General features: G+C 40.0%; 1 protein-coding gene across 2 annotated transcripts in view; it reads right to left on the bottom strand.

The window, feature by feature from the left end:
• robo1 (roundabout, axon guidance receptor, homolog 1 (Drosophila)) overlaps positions 1-19,152 on the bottom strand; it is a 349,403-nt gene that overhangs the window by 308,374 nt on the left and 21,877 nt on the right. For both annotated transcript variants that reach the window (XM_088079109.1, XM_088079110.1), the window contains exon 2: positions 9,404-9,528. In XM_088079109.1, coding sequence (XP_087935235.1) covers positions 9,404-9,491 — 88 coding nt within the window. In that variant the 5' untranslated portion in view covers positions 9,492-9,528. The remainder of the gene's footprint in view (positions 1-9,403; positions 9,529-19,152) is intronic.

Genomic DNA, 19,152 nt, shown 5'->3' with positions numbered 1-19,152 from the left:
ATATGACTGAATACAAGTACGCTGGAGTCATAGGAGCATAATGAAAATTATGCAAAAATGTGTAACACATGTTGAAAGCAAAGGTGTAGTGGGGGCAGAATTACAGTCTGAGTTAGATCAGTGTAATTTCAATCTTTGGATTTTCCTTTCAGAAACAGAAATGAAAAAAAAAACAACAAATAGTTATTTGACTTTCATTTCAAAATCCCCAAAAGAAAAAGAACAAAGAGAATAAAAATGCCATTAATTTTCTTTTTCCCCAATCAAAAAAAAAAAGATTTAAACAAAATAACAAGAAACCAACAATGAAAACCATTCATCTTTTCATTTTCTGAAATCTGAAGTTTTGGGTAAAAAATAAATTAAAAGACAGGTAAATAAATAAATACAACTTCCTGACATGTGACAGGAAGTATAAATAACACAAAAGACAATTGCTATGACTTTATTGTCTTTAAAGTGAAGTTAATATTGCTGTTTTGTTTTGCCCACTGAAAAGCTGTACTTTGGCAGCCTGAAGAGCAGCCCCTGCAATCTGGAGGCAGGAGAGGCTCCACAGTGATTTGGCAAAATTGACTTAGTCGTACTGCTGCGTGCATGAGATGCAGGTAGCCAGAGTAGTCACAACATAAGTATAAATAACAAGTACTGTGTCTGAGAGCACAAACAGCTGCAGGGGACAGCCGTGTGCTGCTGTAGGAGCACAAACAGGTTCTTTAATGGAGAGAGGGACGTGAGGAGAAATTCATTTGTGAGATGACACTCTCCCACGGCCCCACAGCGCAAACCCCGTGAGAGGGATGTTGTGGCTCGGAGGATGGGGAGAGGTGGCGGAGGGGGTAGATATGTGTGAGTGTGTGAGGGGGGTGGGTGTGGGGCAGATTGAGGAATGGGGTGAAATGATGCAGAGGTGCTCGTGTCAGGGCTCTATGGAAATCAGTAAACTCTGCTGGGTGCACATCACACATAAATACATGCACGAACACACATGCACCAGCACACGCACGCACGCACACACACACACACACACACACACACACACACACACACACACACACACACACACACACACACACACACACACAGAGAGAGCTCAGGGAAGGAAGAGGTGTGAAGGAGTTGCATGCTGGAAAAATAAGCAACCATTCTGTTATTGTATCATCTGCTCTTTCATTGCCTTGTATTTGATTTAAAAGCAGTGACACAGGATAGGAAGTAAGTTCGGAGTGTATTTTTTGTCACATTCAAGTGTGTCCCATCAAGTTTTTCTCAATAAAATCATTAAAAATACTGACGATACAAATATTCACGAGAACGAAACTTCCTATTTTCGCTTGCAGGATGTTCTGAATTAAATTAAGAAATGCCTAACTTTTAGTAAGAATGCCTAAGAGGTTGTAAATGTGTAGGTGGTAATAATTACCAAATAAGTCAGCACATTTTTTGATGACTTTACAGCTTCAGCCATTTCTGTTGATCTTGCTTAAACTGTCGGCAATGACTTGCACACTTGTGGCCTCAAAGCATCTGATATTATCATTTTTTTGAGTCTAATTCTAATTACAGTTCAGCTTGATGTATCTCTCTCTTTTTTATTTATTTATTTTTTAATGAGTGGCATCTTTTGGACCCTTACAGAAAGCCCGACATGTCCAAAATCTTACATCCTAATTTCTCTTGGACTAACTTTGTTACAGAGTCAGCCTAAACAGTTATGAGCTGAAGTTCAAGGTGAAGTCACACTGGATGCATGCAAGGTGATGCCGAAGGTGTGGAATAAAGAAATAGCACACTCAAGCTAAGGACATCAAATTTAAAGCCTTAGAGCAAAATATGAAAGAAAAAAGAGATAAATAAAAATAGCTGGCTGTGTACAAAGACACCTCTGACACACACAAACACACACCTCCATGACAAAAGAGAAAAGCCCAGAAAACAAAAAAGGAGGTGAATTATAATAAAACAAATGCCCAAACCTCCTGGAGCAGATTTTTCATCATTAAATGATGGCCTGAGGGCAGAGGGAGTGTGATGAGGAAACACTGGCTCGTGCCCTGCTCTGTAATTAAATGGTGGCCGGATGGAGTGAGAGGCAGAGAGATGATAAGCACTGGGCTCTGTGCCCCAGGATAGAGGAATATTGTCAGATGCTTCAAAAAATGCGCTTATCTGCGAGCAAAGCCGCTTTTTTTAAAAAAAAAACAAAAACAAAAAAAAACCAAATGGCAGACAGATTGCCACTTTTTTGGAATCACTGCAGCCTCTCTCGAAAACAGAAATGGCAAAAATCTTAAGGAAGTGTCTACATTAATAAAACATACAACAGCACAACACACAGAGGAAAAAATGTGTCATAACTGAAAATAAATATAAATTAGACTACACCTAAAATTGGGATTTAAGATAAGCAGATGGTGGAACAGTTCTGGGCTTCAAAATTTTGGTTCATTTGAAAAATGGGCAGGCCATGAGCCAGGCTGCTATCAGTGCTATAAATAGACAAAATTCCTCCAACAAACTATCCAACAAGAGAAAACAGAAAATTACTTCAATGGGACCTGGAAGTAAGACATTCTGATACTGTATCAGATCTTTAGTGTGCACACCAGTTGACATTGTCAACATTGTCAACATCGTCCACATTCAGTCATTAAGACACACAAGAGGTTTCCTGACATTTGATTTAAGCCTTGTCCGCAAAAGCCCCAATAATGAGTTTAGTTCCAGTGTAAACAATTGCATCAACACGTCTTGTTTTGATTCCATTAAACACAAAAGCAAACATTTCGCTCCCTGAACACAAATACTACCATATTTCATACTTAACGGTGTTGAAGCAGATCAAACCACACACAGCAAACAGCACCCTCTTGAATGCACAAAAGAACAAACGATTATAGTGCAGGGAAAGAAAGCAAAAAGGAAAGTAATGCATGGAGTGACAACTGGGATAAGCACATGTGCAATTTCAACTGACAAGACGAAGATTGGTTCGCTTTGAGAAATCAGTATGGACAGCATTCAGGGAAAGGGCCCAGTCTGTTGGGTTTTTTTTTTTTTTTGACAAAGCTTTTTAATATGTCTTAATGGAATGAATGGTGTCACTAAATTGTATCGTTCTCCAAAAAAAAACAGTCTGTCACAAGAATTTCATTATATGAAATGCCAAGCCTTCAATCCTTTTCCTACTTCAATAATGGCAGAATCTCCCTTGAGAGAGAAGACTAAAACACGGCGGTGAAATGTGGATTTTTCACCTAAATACAATTACTGGGCATTTTGCAAAGTGCCGTTTAAAGCAATCAGGAATCGCTCTTGAAAGTTGGCAAGGAGAGAAAAATACTTTGTTTTTAATGTCTGTATATTTTATTGTGACTTTTTCATTGGTAAAAAGCTTTTGTCTGCCCTTTGCCAAGCAAAGATTGTTGTATCACTGCCAGTCAGGCTTCGAATCCTCTCCATAGGGATTGAAGATGAGTACAGTCATCCCTGAAAAATGGCTGTGACTCCGTGGACTCGTGCGACTGATGCCAAAGTAGACTGCTTCATTTTTCTGGCTTTAGCTTCAAATTAGATCAGACATCAGAAACGACCTTCAGATATCAGCAAAGCCAATATGCTGACTAGGATGCATGAGAGAAAAAGGCCAGTGATCAAGATTTATGGAGTGAGGCTGCACTGTGTGTCAAGAGTGATACGTGTCTCATCAACGGTGAAATGAAATGTCAAATTAGTTTGTGCGAGGGCGTGCATGCGTTTTAGCTCGCCTGCAAGAATGCTCTAATGGTTGTTTGTACACAAGATTGAGAGACAAAGAGACAAAGAATTCGCCTTCAAATGAGACCCAAAGTGAGAGAATGAAAGGGTAGGCGGGAGTGTCAAATAGGGTGCTTATAGTGCAGAACACTAATAAGGAGAGCGTCAGCAGGACGGCCGCAGCAGATCCATTCTCCTCCGGGCTCCATCTTGGCAGTACCTGTTATAAACTTCCTCTGCCGTCTTGCACAATTGCTTCTGTAATTTAAAAAGGTCAGCATGGCTCTTGTGTAATTCAATACTCTCATGGTGCTGTATTAACCACATATTTAATCACCCTCAGGGTGGTGTGCAAACTGAATACTAAATGTAAAGGGAAGACGTAGAACCCGCAGTACAACAGCAGGCCCTGCTCTCCCGCCTGATATATGACTCACAGTATGTAGAAGAAGGAACACTTTATCCATGCATCTATGACTCTGTGTTTCCTCTTGAGTTGAAAATAACATCAAGAAAATGGCATGTTTTAAAGAAGGAGTTCATCTGCGAGCATGGAGTTAAATTGCATGGTTGGTAAAAAAAAAAAAAAAGTTGTTTGCACAAAGGAAGGATGAGTAAATTTAATTTGTCTGAGTTGCAGTGTGGATGTGGAAGATGCAATACTGTGTGTTATGGAGTTTGGTTGTCTCGGCAATCAAATTAAAGGGCAGGTTCACCAATAAAAAGCCATCAGTGGTATGAAGTAAACTTAATTCTGTATCATGAGAGATACAGCAGAGAGCTGTATATATTGCTGGTTTCCTATATATTTATGCTGTAAAAGACAAAATATTTCTACAAACACTGTTGAGATATATACCAGTATTAACCCAATGATCAGAAAAAAAGGCAAATTCTTCAAGCAAAACTGAAGCTTAAAGTTAAAAAAAGAAATCACATTGCTGTATCTATCCACCCCCGCAACTTGAAAAATACCACTTGTTGCACTAAGGCTGGTAGAGCATATGGGAAATTGATGATACTTCACCAGAGAAAACCAATCACCAGGTAAATTACAGTGAGCAGAAAGCCACTTTATAATCTTTAAACAGAAGTCTCACACATGGGAGTCAATATGCCGTACATATGCCATGCTTAGCTGAGCAGACCATAATGGCTGAGAACGCAGCGTAAAGTAACGCCGAAGAGAAAAGATGAATGAATGTGCCTTCTCTGTAGAAATTGGAGAAATACCAGCCACTTCTTGCATGTCCCTCTTTCAAACATGCCTTACTAAAGACAGTAAATAACAAAGACATTCTACATTCAATATTTAAACTAAAAAATGTTGAAAATGCAAACTCCAAAATTGCAAATTTATACCCTGTTAACTTGTGTCAGGAAAAGTGGGTTGTGTATTGCCTGTATTGTGAAATAATTTATTGCAAATAAACTACTTTAGTGTCACTACACAAAATTTCACAGAACACCCAAAATTGACCCAGTTTTGATCGATATATGGGCTAACACTACACAGTACAAAAGGATTGTTTTGACCCTGAGTAAGCACTTTTGTTTTGGTTATTTACCCCAAAGAATTGATATTTATTTTGACACAGTGTTGGACACAACAAGCTCAGTAAGTTTTACCTTAAAACTCAAAAAATGTGTGTAAAAATGGATGTAAAAAGTGATGTGCATGCAAATGATACACATTAACATATTAGTCAACAAACTGAGCAACTACTGCCAGTGAGTCCAAAAAGAGCTACAGTAGATTATGATGGTTTGCAACCATAGCATATTTTACTTAGGGGAAATAGCTCAAAAGTTGATTTTTTAAAATTATTATAACATTAACAGCCCATTGTCTTAGGTACTGATATTTGTTTGCACACATGCTAAAATATGCCATAATACATATAATATTGCCTGGTTACAAAAGCCAGTACTGATGTTAATTTGCATGAACCTGCTGAATCTTTAACTAGACAAGAACGTAAATACTGGAAAATTCTGCAAAACCCACAATTACGTTCAATGACAAAGTTTTCTAAATGCATGCCTTTCACAATATGGGCATAGAAACTACAGCATGGTTGACTTAAGAGAAAGACTGTACCTACTGCAAACAAACTGTGTTTACAGTATTGTCAAGATAAACGATGAAAACACTTGGTTAAAGTCAGGGAAAGGTGTAGGTTCATCAAAAGGAACTCATTAATTGGAGAGCTGTGAAAATACTCAACACCTGTTCCTGCATTGGCACTGAATGTTGGCACTGGATGTAAATTATAAGGTATATAATTGCCAAAGATGAATGTAATTACTGGCACACTGGGCTGATATCCTCCCACAATCTCAAACTTACGTTTCAGTGTGACAGCGCACACAGGAAACTGGCTCATTACACAGGATACTGGCTCATTACTCATGAGCCTGAGAGGGTTAACAAAGTGCCTCAGAAAACCCAGAGGGTGAAAATACCTTTAAAAAAGCAAACAGGGAGTCATTGCTTTTGGGAACGGCTGGTATTTACTTTAAGGCAAGAAGATTAAAAGAGCTGTCAGTCAGCAAGTATGCAAAGAATTAAAATCAAAGCAAAGCGTTGACATTTCTCTCTCATTGAGAGACAATGGGAGGAAGACGCAGGGTCCTGGCGGAATTCGACTTCCCCGCATCTAGATGTTTATGATTTTTTTTTTACCACCTAGAATCCGTGACTTAGATCTGACATCCTTCTCTGGTTTAGATGAATTGTCACTGAAGCTGAATGCCTTGCTCAAGGCATCAAGCGCCTTACATAACAAAGAATATCTATTTTCAAATCTTTGTTCCCAACTCCAATACGCTTATATACGTCATTCTGCACTTACAATTCTTTTGGGTATCACCTATTATCTTTACAGCTATAACTAGAACAGAATATAACTGAGAGGAGATACAGATAAGAAAAGCCCTTGGTTATAGCGCTCTGATGTCGTCAGAGTGTTAAGCAGAATTCACTATGAGCTGAATTCAATCCTTATATAGCTCTGCCAGTCAGAAATCCTGCTCCAAGGGTGTGATTGAAAGTGTTTTTACCAAGGTAGTGAACCCTCACCTGTGCTCGCATGCGCACACACACAGACACACACACACACACACACACACACACACACACACACACACACACACGTGCGCGCACTACCACACACACCATTAAATCAGAGCAGAGTGAGCCACATACTGCCCTCTGCTTGACAAGTAAATTGCTTCCTAGATCATGCTGGCGTAAGAAAATACAGAGAGAAAGAAGATAGTGGCATGGACATGGTAACAGAAAATGAATGAGAGGTGAGAGGCAATAGAAAGAAGCGAAGGAGCCAGAGTAAGTAGACAGAAAGCAGCAAGTGTGAAATACCCCGCTAAGCAGGACTGCATCGACCTGTCGTCCTGTCTGATGAGAACTGGGCATAAAAGACGAGAAATCAACACGGTGTTACTGTGATGACTGTCAGGTGTGGTGACAATAAAGACCTATAGGTGATTCTCTTATTTCCAACAGGGAGACGTTTCAATAACATGATGTGCTTGTAAATAAGAGACAAAACTTCGCGAAAAGTCTAATCGAGCCATGTAAAAACAAGCCCATCTAAACTATAAAAGACAGAGCCCAATGCAAGCAAGGAACAGTGAAGATTAATTTAAGACAGAGATGTGAAATATTTTAATAAACGGTATTTGTTTTATCTGGAAAAGGTCAACTAAAACTAAAAAGTGTGAATATGAGTCCAAGTACATCCTAGGGGTTTATTGTCATTGTTGTATCTGTGAAGTCACTACTGTTTGGTTTTTGCATGAAAGCCAACAAACCAACAGAAAAAAAATCAAATAAATGAAAGGAAGAGAAATGTATGGATATGGACTTTTCACTTCAGGCTGAACTGCAAAAGATGAGCTAACAGCAACTTTTTTTTCCCATTTTACCTCTGACTCCAAAACATGGTTTGCTTTTTCTGAACTTGAGATGCATCTTAAAATCAAAGTTGACCTTGTAAACTTTTGTGAGAAACCACAAAGAGTGTCAACAATACTTTCTTTACTCAAACCAAGCCCAAAACTCTCTCAACATCCATTCAGAACTCTCCTCAGGTTCGGCAGCTTTAAAGGAGTTCAGTCCAATGTCTGCAGCACTAGAAACACACAGATGTTCTAGCAACATTCACAAAATTGATGAGTAAGTATGTTCACATAAACTTTCATAGCACCACTTGCCTTTTCTTTAATTCTGTTTCTTCTTCAGATTCACCTCTACATCGATGTTTCACCTCCACAATTCCAACCAAGATCAAGAAAAATGCTTCAGAGAGCAAGACTTGGATTATACCATAAAGGGAAGCTTTTAAAGCTCCCAAATCAGTGTCATACACACAATTTTGGGGAGCTGGACAGACATGTTTGGGTAGGTACCATCTCAAGGAATTTTAATGTATAGGATGCTTAAACAAAAGTGTAAAGACAGCTGAGGGTTGGAAACCAGTTCTATACATACTGACAAAAATGACTGGATTTCTACCAGCACACTCAGGTCACAGACTGCTCACAGTAGATTTTCACAATCTGAAACAGTTTCATACTCATTCTCACCAAGTAACAAATGTCCCAAATGCACTCTGTTTATCCTGTTCTTTATACCTTTATCAGAATAGTCTGGAGCCTGCCTTAGCACACACACAATGCATGTTGACATAGGACAGATATCTTCCAGCCAATCAGACAGCAGAAAGCTGTTTCAATCATTGTACTGCATACCAAGACAAGTGCTTCCTGAGACAGGTGAGCTGTCTACAAAAATCCACTGTTACAGGGGAACACTACCTAAAGTAAGAATTCTGATGTTTTGTTTCCATGGAAGATGTAATCAATATTTGTGAACACAAGCTACTCTCTTTCAAAGCCAGAAACTAGAGGAGTAAGTTTCAAACTTGTGATGTCATTGGGTTATCTTTGCCTCTGGGGTATCTCGCTTCTGCTTGCTTTGTTTGACAAAGCACTTTGTGAACTCTGTTTTTGAGGTGCTATATAAATAAAGTTATTATTATAGGGTGTATGGTCTTGAGCTGATTTTGTGGAGCCACTGTGTTTGTATAAATAAGCTTTATTCTGTTGTTTTGTTCTCAGTTCTGAAACAGAAAATGTTCCCATATACTCAGATCTTTCACCTGGATGCTCTCAGTGTCATCTAACATTTGTCACAATTCATTTCCTATGGAGCAGCTCTGGACTTCATACCCTGTGACATCACAAATTTCAGTTTAAGCACGCTAACTTTTCGAGATTCGTTCATTTTTACTATTATTTTTGAACTGCCTTAGACTACAGAAATAACATGAATTTCCAAAATGGGCTTCGTTCCTCTTTAAAGACTGTATTAGACTTCATATAAAAGCATATGTGAGGTAAAAACAGAGTTGCTCCGATGCCAAATGACTGATGTAACTCCTTACACTATAAGGTTTACAGTTACATAATGATGATAAACCATTAAAGCTACAGCAAAGTGTCAAGCACATGAGAGTCAGACAGTCACAGACTGACAGACAAACCATGACGATGGAGCCAGACAATGAAGTATTCATCACTGATGACAACACATGCCGGTGCAGAGAAATATGATAAGTCTTACCTGGGACTATAGGAACGTCCTGGCCCTGGGCCAGCCTAAGCAGAACCATTATGAGGAGGGGCGTGGCCCCAGACCATGTGCCATGCATTATGATGTTCACTGTCCTGGCATCACTGGACGTCTATCTGGGGAAAAAGATAAACATAAAACAGTTAAAGAAGAATTTCACTGCTGGAAAGATGACCTTTTAATAAAACCACAGATGTTAATGCAGGAGAAAGACTTAATTGCTTTTAAAAGTGGTGCTACTTGACCAGAGAAATTAGCGAAAAAGTAAACTTTTGCTTAAGAGGTAAATAGGCTACGACTACCAGAATGCAGCGCACTGCATTAGATCAATAAACGTTTCTGCTGATGGGTGCCACAATGTGAACTCATATGTGTGAAACAATTGTGGCGGGCCGGCAAGAAAGGATCTCTTATTACAGTAAAACAGTGAGTTTAAACATGTTTCTGACAACATTTGAGGCGAGAAATGGGCAACGCAGTAACAAAATCTTAGTTTATATTTCATCAGCGCTGCTTAGTTTTAATGTTTGATCTCAGTATTTTCTGCCTGTTTTCACTGTGCACCAAGCAGAATGGTGCCCACTTCCTGTTCATAAACTCTCTCTATTACAGCTAAACAGGGCACTAAAAAGTGTTTCTAAAACATTTGAGGTGAGAAATAAGCAGTGCAGCAACACAATCTTGATCTATAAATTCGATCGGCACTGCCTAGAGACAAAGAAAGGGGAGGGTCTGTCTAGTGATCTGCTACTATACTTTTTGTTTCCATGGTGGCGGCGTGGATGGGAGGTTATACAAAAATGCAGAAACAGATAGAAATAGATGGAGGGAAGTTTGCCCATACCACCCACACTGATTTGGTACAAAGCTGTTAAAAATCGGGAAAGTATCCCTTTAAAGATTGTTGCTTAGATATCTCTGTCTTAACTAGGCTGAAAAAAGAAAACTTGCTATTCAATTTGATGCGCAAATTACAATAAAATGCCAGAGTGCAGGAGAACACAACAATTATTACAACAGCATGACCACAAAACATAAAACAGCCTTTTTCTAATGGCATTTTTAAAGCATTAGTAAAGACGAAGGAACTTTTATGACAAACAATAAACAACATAAAGGAACTCGATAGAGAACTGAACTCCTTTACATTGCAGTTGAATCCATAATTTATAATCCTGAGAGAGTTCAGTCTCAGAATGTTAAAAGACTGCAAATCGACCCTCTCTGCTGCTAAATTCTCACTCAGTGTCTCCTCTTGCACTCACACAACAAAATGCCTCTGTGTCAAACTGATTTCAGACAGGTGAGACAAGAGTGTCCGAGTTTAGTGGTGTGTGCGAGACAATGCCGCTGCGCTAACATCACCAGTGCGCGGTGACAGGGACCGTCTGCAGCATGGAAATAAATCGGAGGATTCTCCGGATCAGCCATCTGTGGAACAACCTGTTCACCCTTGTTTGATTACATCCAGCGGGGCCAGGATACCTCAGCTGCTCCGTCTCCCGCTCTTCTCCATATCTCTCTCTCTCTTTCACACTCTCCTCTCTCTGCGCTGTTATGCACTATGATTTTCTCTTTGCAGCCCTTTTTCCCAGGCATGACATACTCCTCGAATTGGATATGCTTCAAATAAAATATGATGGACTTGCTTTATCATAAATTTCAAGGCGCTACAGTGGTGACCGAGTCTCTTCAGGCCTAGCATCTTTTGAGATGATGAAGAGCATAAACATCGCCTCTCTACAGCAAAAAGGTGTGTGAGAGTGAAAAAACAATGCTTACAATGTAAAGCTATCGATGCTCAGAAAGGTTTCACACTCTTAGTAAGAAATGTTATGTGTTATACAGTATGTGTCCTTGAGGAAAAAAACATTAAATGACAATAAGCAAAATACTTCAACAAGAAAAAAGGAACCTGAAAATAAGTATTTTTAAAAATCATTAAAAAAAGACAGAAAAAATCACCTTACAAATGGTTCAAAATAATCTAATATCTAATAGTAGGATTTATAAATATAGTTTCCTGGTCATTTTTCTCCTGGTCATTACCTGAATATTAGAAAGAAAAAAGGGTAAAGTAAAAAACAAAAACACACAAGGAAATGACCTAAAAAAAAGTGATATATAGAGAGAGAATTAAACCTTTCTGCTCAGGTTTCATAGGTTTAAATACTTGTGAAAGGCGTCTGAATGCAGCACACAAGAAACAGATGTCCTTCAAGGTTTCAAAGGGTTAATTCATGCAACACCAAATGGACTATTTGCTACGCATTACTGGCAGCTTCTTCTTTTCATGCCATCCTTTTCTTCCTGTCTCGCTCTTACTCTCCTTTCTGTAATAGGTTTGCAGTAGAAAGAAGTCACAAGCACACCAATTTGCTCTTATAGCTTTTTCTCCAATCTTATCTTCGGGTACTCACTGAACACTTTTGCACTTCCTTTATATGCATTTCCTGTCCTCAGAATTAGAAGAGTCTCTGAAAAGGACTGTCTCTCAGATCTCAATCATCGGGGAGCTCATTGTTGCGGTGTGCGTTATCGTCACTTCTCATTCCTCCAGTGTCATAGCCGAGCCAAAGAATTATGTGTTGTATTTGCACAATTGCTCCATTTGCATGTGATGATGACAAGCGTATTCCCAGCTAAATGTCCGATAAAGAAGTCCCCGTGGTTAGACTGAGAGATTGCGGCGCTTTCACTCTACCCGGCCACCTGAACCAGTAGCACACCAGTATCCTGGAGGAGCAGCGCACTATGTCCCCCCCTATTTTTCTTGATAATTGTGTCAGATAAACACTGCATCATCCTCTTGCAGGCAATCTGATAAATACCCAATTACCAGTCAGGAGATGGCTGTGACAAGTGGTCGCTTGGGGTCTTTGGTTCAGGAATGCGAATACACAACATGAAGACGGCCACCTTGACCCAGAAGCAAGCGGTGGGGAGCTGGACTCGTAATTCAACTCATCACCCCGTTCCGTTTGATTGATGAATAGACGGGTTAGAGATAGAGGAAGATTTATTCGAGCCCTCCTCTCTAGAAACCGCAAACATGTATGTGAAGATGCATCACAGTGCAATCAATGACTATTTCTTTGTACTCATTAATACGCCCGCTTCCATCAAAGGAAATGAGTGTGTTTTACAAGGCTTGTTTCAGTGGCTTCCTCTGCGTTCACTACCAATTCAGCTCGAGAGGAATGAAAGGCCCTTATTGTCTCTCTTCATCTGACTCAATGACTGCTGAATGGATTGAAGCCAATTAATCAGGCAGTGACAAGAAGCACTGCTGCTGGCTCAGTGACCAACTCCCACAAAAGACAGGAACCATCAGCAGAACAGTCACTGCCCACAAATTGATTTTTCGATGCCTACTAAACCGAGGCGATGTCATTCAAAACCTGCGGTTTCTTCGTTGTGACACTTCTACAAGACTCGAGCACTTAAACTCAGCAGAGATCAGACAATGGTGGATAACACTGTAACCACGGATGAGCAAATGCAGAACTTTTCCCATTCATCTCGCAAATGACACAAGTTCCCTGAAGCACTAATGAGATGCTCCTGCGCAGTATCTTTGGACCCAGACAAGACGCAGGTGAAATGTTTAAAAAGAGCAGGTAACTTAAGGGGAAGCTAGTCGGAGGCCTCTGAGAATAAGAATGAACTTCATATTACCTCTGACTGGGACCTCTACCCCTGACTGCTTAATCTGTTTCTCTTTCATCTGCTGCTTTTGTGCTTCTGAGGCACTCTGCTCATTCTCACTCTGACAATCCAGAGGAGAGCCACAGGAGGATGCTGAAGAATGAGGATGCAGCAAAGTAGACAAGAAAACAAAAATACTGAGCACAAACATTCTAAAGAACATACTAAAGTTCCAACTTTATGAGGTCTATATGTGCATTCTAGTATAATCCAACAGCTCTGCCATGAAGTCCACTTTAATGGTGCCCATAATGTCGATGGGTAGTGGTGGTGGTGTGCTGCACTATATTTAGAGGTGTTTCTAATATTCTCTATGTATGGGGGGGAAATTAGAAACACCTATCAATATAATGTTTGTCAATTAAGTACAATCCCTTCCATCTTGATCAATGTATCAGTTCTTTGATCAACAATCTAATATCATTGATACAAAGAAAAAACATTGATCCATAGCATCATCTTTGCCTTTACTTTGAAATTCGGTTTCACCGTCAAACAGTGCCTGACAAATAATGGCAAGCAGCAAAGAAAAAGACCATTAGGACAACATCATTTACTCCATAATAATTCAGCAGCATGGAAATATAACATCATTCAAGACATACCTCCCTAACTGGGCATCTCACTCCAGTATCATCTTGCCAAAAACTAAAACTAGTTTAAACCAATGGTGAGCAGGGTTGGACTGAGAACAAAAGTCGGCCCTGGCATTTTTACTAAAATGTGTTCACTCAATAAAGGCCAACACAGCACAGACATACATTCACCAGTATTTTCACATTTTGCTGGCGACGCTTCGCTAGCTACACGTCTCGGTGTGATCGGCCCCATAAAATATATTTTAAACAGTTTACAGCGCAGATACACTCAAAGGGAGATTTAGATTTTCTCCACTTCCTGCTTGACCTCTGACATTATATGATGGACCGATCCACATGAAGCTGTGGGGGGAGCTAATAATGGTCGGTACCGATGCACCTGCCTTACATAGATAGGTTATTTACATTTTTGAGGCCGTTTAACCCCCTAATCAGATGAGCTGTCCCAGCATCAAGCGCTGCCAGCAAATCTTTCCTTGTTTTTTTTTGGTTTTTTTCTCCCTACAATTTTTTTCAACATTGCTGGTGGCGGCCTGCAGCCCATAAGGTGGATTGGCCCAGCTAGTATTCGCCAGAATTGCTAGAGTTGTCCCGAATACATCCATGAGTTGTCTGAGCCTGAAAAAGTGTAAATTATACATGTAATCTTTCAAGATATGTACTGTATAGAGGAAAGTCTGCTGGTCACTAGGCTAATTTGTGCACGCTAATAATGGGTGAACAGAAAAAAACAACTGTTTTGTCTATGAACCTTGACAGTTATTGTTGAGCCAAACTTGTGTTAAAAGATATTTTTGTTAGTTCATGTTTCATGGAAGAAGCCAGATAGCCCTGAAGTTTAAAGAAAAAAGATCATGGTTTGAGTTAAAATTAAAATATTTCTTCCATGAGGGATTTCTGGCAGAAACCTTGATAATAAACATATGATCAATTTTCACATCTCTTCTAAAGTCAACAAAAACTGAACATTATAAAAATTGTAAGGGTAGAATTTATGGCAGACCTAGTGTATTGAGTTACATTTCATTGTATAGGTATACCAACTAAATTGGCCACTGTGTGTATGCTTCACTGACGTGGATACTAAGTTTTCCTTTTCACTTATGACCATTTGAATAATAAAGTAGAAAACATCTCTTGTGTAATAAATAAAAAAAAAAATCAGAAGATGCATGTTTTAGCCATCTTATTTTCTTTTGTATTCTCATTTTTTCCAAGAAATGTGGTGGAGTTAGATGAGTTCAATCCGCCTTGTATAAACCAAACGTAATATGAGACTACAATAGTATGAGCCAAATATTTGTATCAAATTTAGTGTTCTTTACTGAGCTGCAGCAGAGATATACATCCTGATAATCAAATGCAGGTTCCTTTTAGGACACAACACAACCTTCACTGAACTACCAGCTGAAAATAAGCTTTACTGAAACGCTTGGGAATGCATTTTTGCATATAACAAGATATTGTCCCTCATTTCAATCTGACTGCGTTAAAAACGAAAAGCTATGTTGAGCAAATGGAGAAGAGATGTAATTAGTGTACAAAAACTCTCTTTAAATATGCATGTGGCATGTGAGTATTCATACAGACTTGACATAATCCAGAGCTATCCTTTGATCGACACTCGTGTTAATTGCCACTCTGCTTTTATACCTTGTGTAGATGACGGTTATAAAGTTAGATTTCTTTTTCGAAGTTGCCTGTTTGTGTTAGACTTAACTGAATGAGAAGAAAGTTGCTCCTCTTACAGGTTCCTTAAAACCAATATCGCACTTTTCTGCACTGCTAGTTCTCACCCACCCACAAGAGAGTCAAGAGTACTGCGCAATTCAAGTTCAGTATCAACAACAATGTTTTAGAGCACAGAGTTCAGCATTAATGCATGCCCCTATATATTTCTATAAATACATAAACAGCAGGTACAGCAGTGGAGGGATCAAACAAAAAAAGAAAGGGCATGGGGTTTGCACACTCTATTGGATGAATCATGGAGTTCACTGTACGACTTAACAAACGACTCTACTGAGGAACAAAATGCATTATTATTTCTAAGGACAGGGTTGTGCTAGCTATTTGTGAATCCATTTTAAGATTTGAAGATCTTAATCATTACGGGTTAATTTTATGATACTGATTTACCAAATAAAACTTGGGGATGCTCTGCAACCAGCTTTGTATCTTAACAATCAACTATAGTAAACTTCCCTCCATCTTATCAGCACCCAGATCTCCCTGCTCATCTCTCAGCTCAAATCCAGCAGATTTTCACCGACTCTAGAGCTGCTGCTCATATCGAGATTACACTTTTGTATGCCCCCCATCACTGACACAAAAAGTACAGAAGTGCTCTCTCTCTCTCTCTCTCTCTCTCTATGACTCAGACCTCACTGTAAAACTAGGAAGTGTTCACCAAATACAAAGTACTATTTGTCACCTGAAATGTTTCCAAAAGATTATCCTAGTGCACCGTTTGGCTGTAATATAAGAGGGTGCAACAGTGTTTCTGGATCGAAAGTATCACTTTTATTTTAAATACTTTCAAAAGGGAGACTCTTAGCACATGCTTCCATTAAAAATGTTTTTACTCTCAATTATAGTTACAAAACATCTATTTAAGCAAAACTCACCCATCTGTTGTCATTCCTTTAAAGGTTATTCTGACTGATAATAATAATAATTCTGTAATACTGTCATAGTGCAGTATTTTCTGAGAGAGTTATCGAGGCATTAAAATCTCACACTGTTTCAACCCAAGTTACTATGCCACATTCAAACCTACCAACTGATGCAACCTGCTCCTGGGTGCTGCTTCACATCCCCACACTAACTTGTATGGGAGAGCAGCAGAATTTCTCCATGACACACATGTAGATCTCCCTGAGTGTGTGCTGTTGTGTTGTGCTACGTCAGCTTCATGTTTTGATGGATGGCTCCTGTGCCTCTTAAGCACTCTGTTCTCCATGTCACCATGGCTACTCCTTCCTCATAAAAATGCCAACACTGGATTAAGCATCTCACATTCACAGTACATTATGCCTCCTCACTTCATTACAATAAAAGGATTAACCTGCCCGGGATCTGTAAAGTGATCGGTGGGGAGGGTGGACGACATGTGGCTGAACTGTCCTTCCCCCTTAGCATAGATCACATCTCTTGTGCTCCTCCGAGTCATGCTACTAATCATCCACGCTCCTGCGGGGGCCGCGGTACACACTGTGGCAACACACCGAGCCAGAAACAAATCTGAAGCCATTAGGACGCCCTGCAGTTGACTTACATAATAGCATATGCTCCATCCAGTCCACAGGGAGAGACCCGGATTCACCGTCCCACTTTCTGTTCATCGCTACTGTATGTCATGTTGTGTGGGCTGATCACAGGAATCATTTTTAACGGTGGACATTATTTCAGAAACGTTTTGTGTGGCCTAGATGGAAGTTTTATATATTCTGGAAAAGATGTTAAAATTGCTATAATTTAACAGGGGTGAAGGGTCTCTTCATCCCAAACTGGCAAAATGATGGAGATATGAGAAAAACCCAAATTAGAATAAATTAGACGAGCCGAAAGCACTCCAGCGTGACTGGGGAGATGGGCCTGGTCACACGCAGCCTCCCCATAGTGATCTGTCTTCTCATGAATGTGATCTGTGATAAATTAAAAGCTGATTATTTCCTGGAGGGAGAAGCCAAGCGCTTGGCCCCCAGCCCCCTCACTGGCGGTGATGGATTAGTCCACGGTATGCACTGTGGACCTGTCCCCACTGACTGCGCAGCCGTGGACGCCACAGGGCCTAAGTGCCTCCTATCAAGATGCTATCTCTGACAACTCGTAATTTATTTGAATAAATGCTCTGCAATCTCTTTAAGGGACAATTCCATCTTTTCACGAGACAGATGGATGGTTTTTTGATTTTTTTTGAAGTAGTATTACCATACAAACATCCAGCTCTATTTAGCACTGATGCCTTTTATAGACATAGTTTTAAAAGCTGGGCAAAAGTCAGCTTTTACCATAAACAATGTTAGTCAAGTCTTATTGGCATTTACTAAACACCAGTCCAAGTTTGTTCCATCTGAGCAACTTGAGCTGATTTCTCATGTGTTGTGTTAAAGAAGTATTTCACCGACATAAAGAGGGTCCTCACATAAAACAAGGCCATCTATGCAGTCGAAAGACACAAATACTTTTGAAATTGGTGCTACATGACCAGACAAAAGAGAGAAATAGGATGCTTTTGCTCAACTCCTAGAATGCATTGGACAAATAAAAGCAGGGGTGACATAATGCAACCTCATCCGTTCGAAACAATGGCGTCCGGCTGGATTTGTGTTACAGTTAAACGGTGCACTAACACATGTTTCTGATAACATTTAAGGCAAGAAATAGGTAGTGCAGTAACAGAATCTTGATTTATATCTGATCAGCACTGCCTAATTTTACTGTTTGATCTGAGTTTGAGAGAATGAGCGAGTGGCTGGTGTGTCTCTTGATCAGCTGTATACTCTTTGTATCCATGGTGGCGGCAGGGTTGCCGGCCAATACGTGAGTAGAGTCTGTAGTTCGAGCAACAGCTCTAAGAGCCAGCGAAACACCACTAAATGATGTAAATGACATTATTTTTTATACAAAGCTGGTTGAATATTGGCTAAGTATCCCTTTAAATACCACTCCAGCTGTGTTCCACCTGAGTGACCTGAGCTGCTTTCTCATGTTTTGTGTTAAATTTCTTAGCCATAATATGATATGCACAAAGAACAATAGAGGCACAACAGACTGGGAACATGCTGATTCCAAGTGAAAACAACCTCCCTGCGAAACACTATTATTTCAGTCAATGAGCGCCAGGCAGCTGCGGGTTCTGTGCCCGAGCTCAGCTGCACAGTCCATGAGCTTCCACGTTATGGTCCCAATCTCATGTGTCTCAACCATTTTCCCTGGGTCGGCATCATTTGGAAGACCTACAGCGCAATTTGTCTGCAGTCACTGGGTCTGCCCGAGCGGGAACAAAGGCGGTCAGCCTGCCTATTGTGTCCTTTTGTGTCCCATATGTCAGAAGTCTTGCTGCACAAACAACGCGGCAACTGCCAAGAGCACAACAGTCATTATCTGTTGTCGAATCGCCGTCATTACGCTGCCGCAATCATAACTCTAATTACAAAAGTTGCTTTGTAAGCAGGTGGATTATGCAATGTTAATTACCCATGAACAATACAGCAAGCACATGTTGAAATGCCACTCACTGTTGTGACCAGCACAAAGGCAGCACACGTTTTACCCTCTGCCATATGCAAAGCAACGCCGGGTCCCATGATGGTTGCTTTAAGCCCTCGTGGCACAATCGCGGACCTCTTCTCATTAATAATTTCTCATTAATAATAGTTGTAATGAATCACCGTTAACTGCATTACCTGACATCAACCAATATGTCTG

Source organism: Plectropomus leopardus, chromosome 6 (genome assembly GCF_026936395.1).
Source record: "Plectropomus leopardus strain MGB_pleo_1.0 chromosome 6, ASM2693639v1, whole genome shotgun sequence".
NCBI classification, from domain to species: Eukaryota; Metazoa; Chordata; class Actinopteri; order Perciformes; family Serranidae; genus Plectropomus; species Plectropomus leopardus.
The sequence above is the reverse complement of the archived record's forward strand: the minus strand, read 5'-3'. Positions and strand labels throughout refer to the sequence as shown.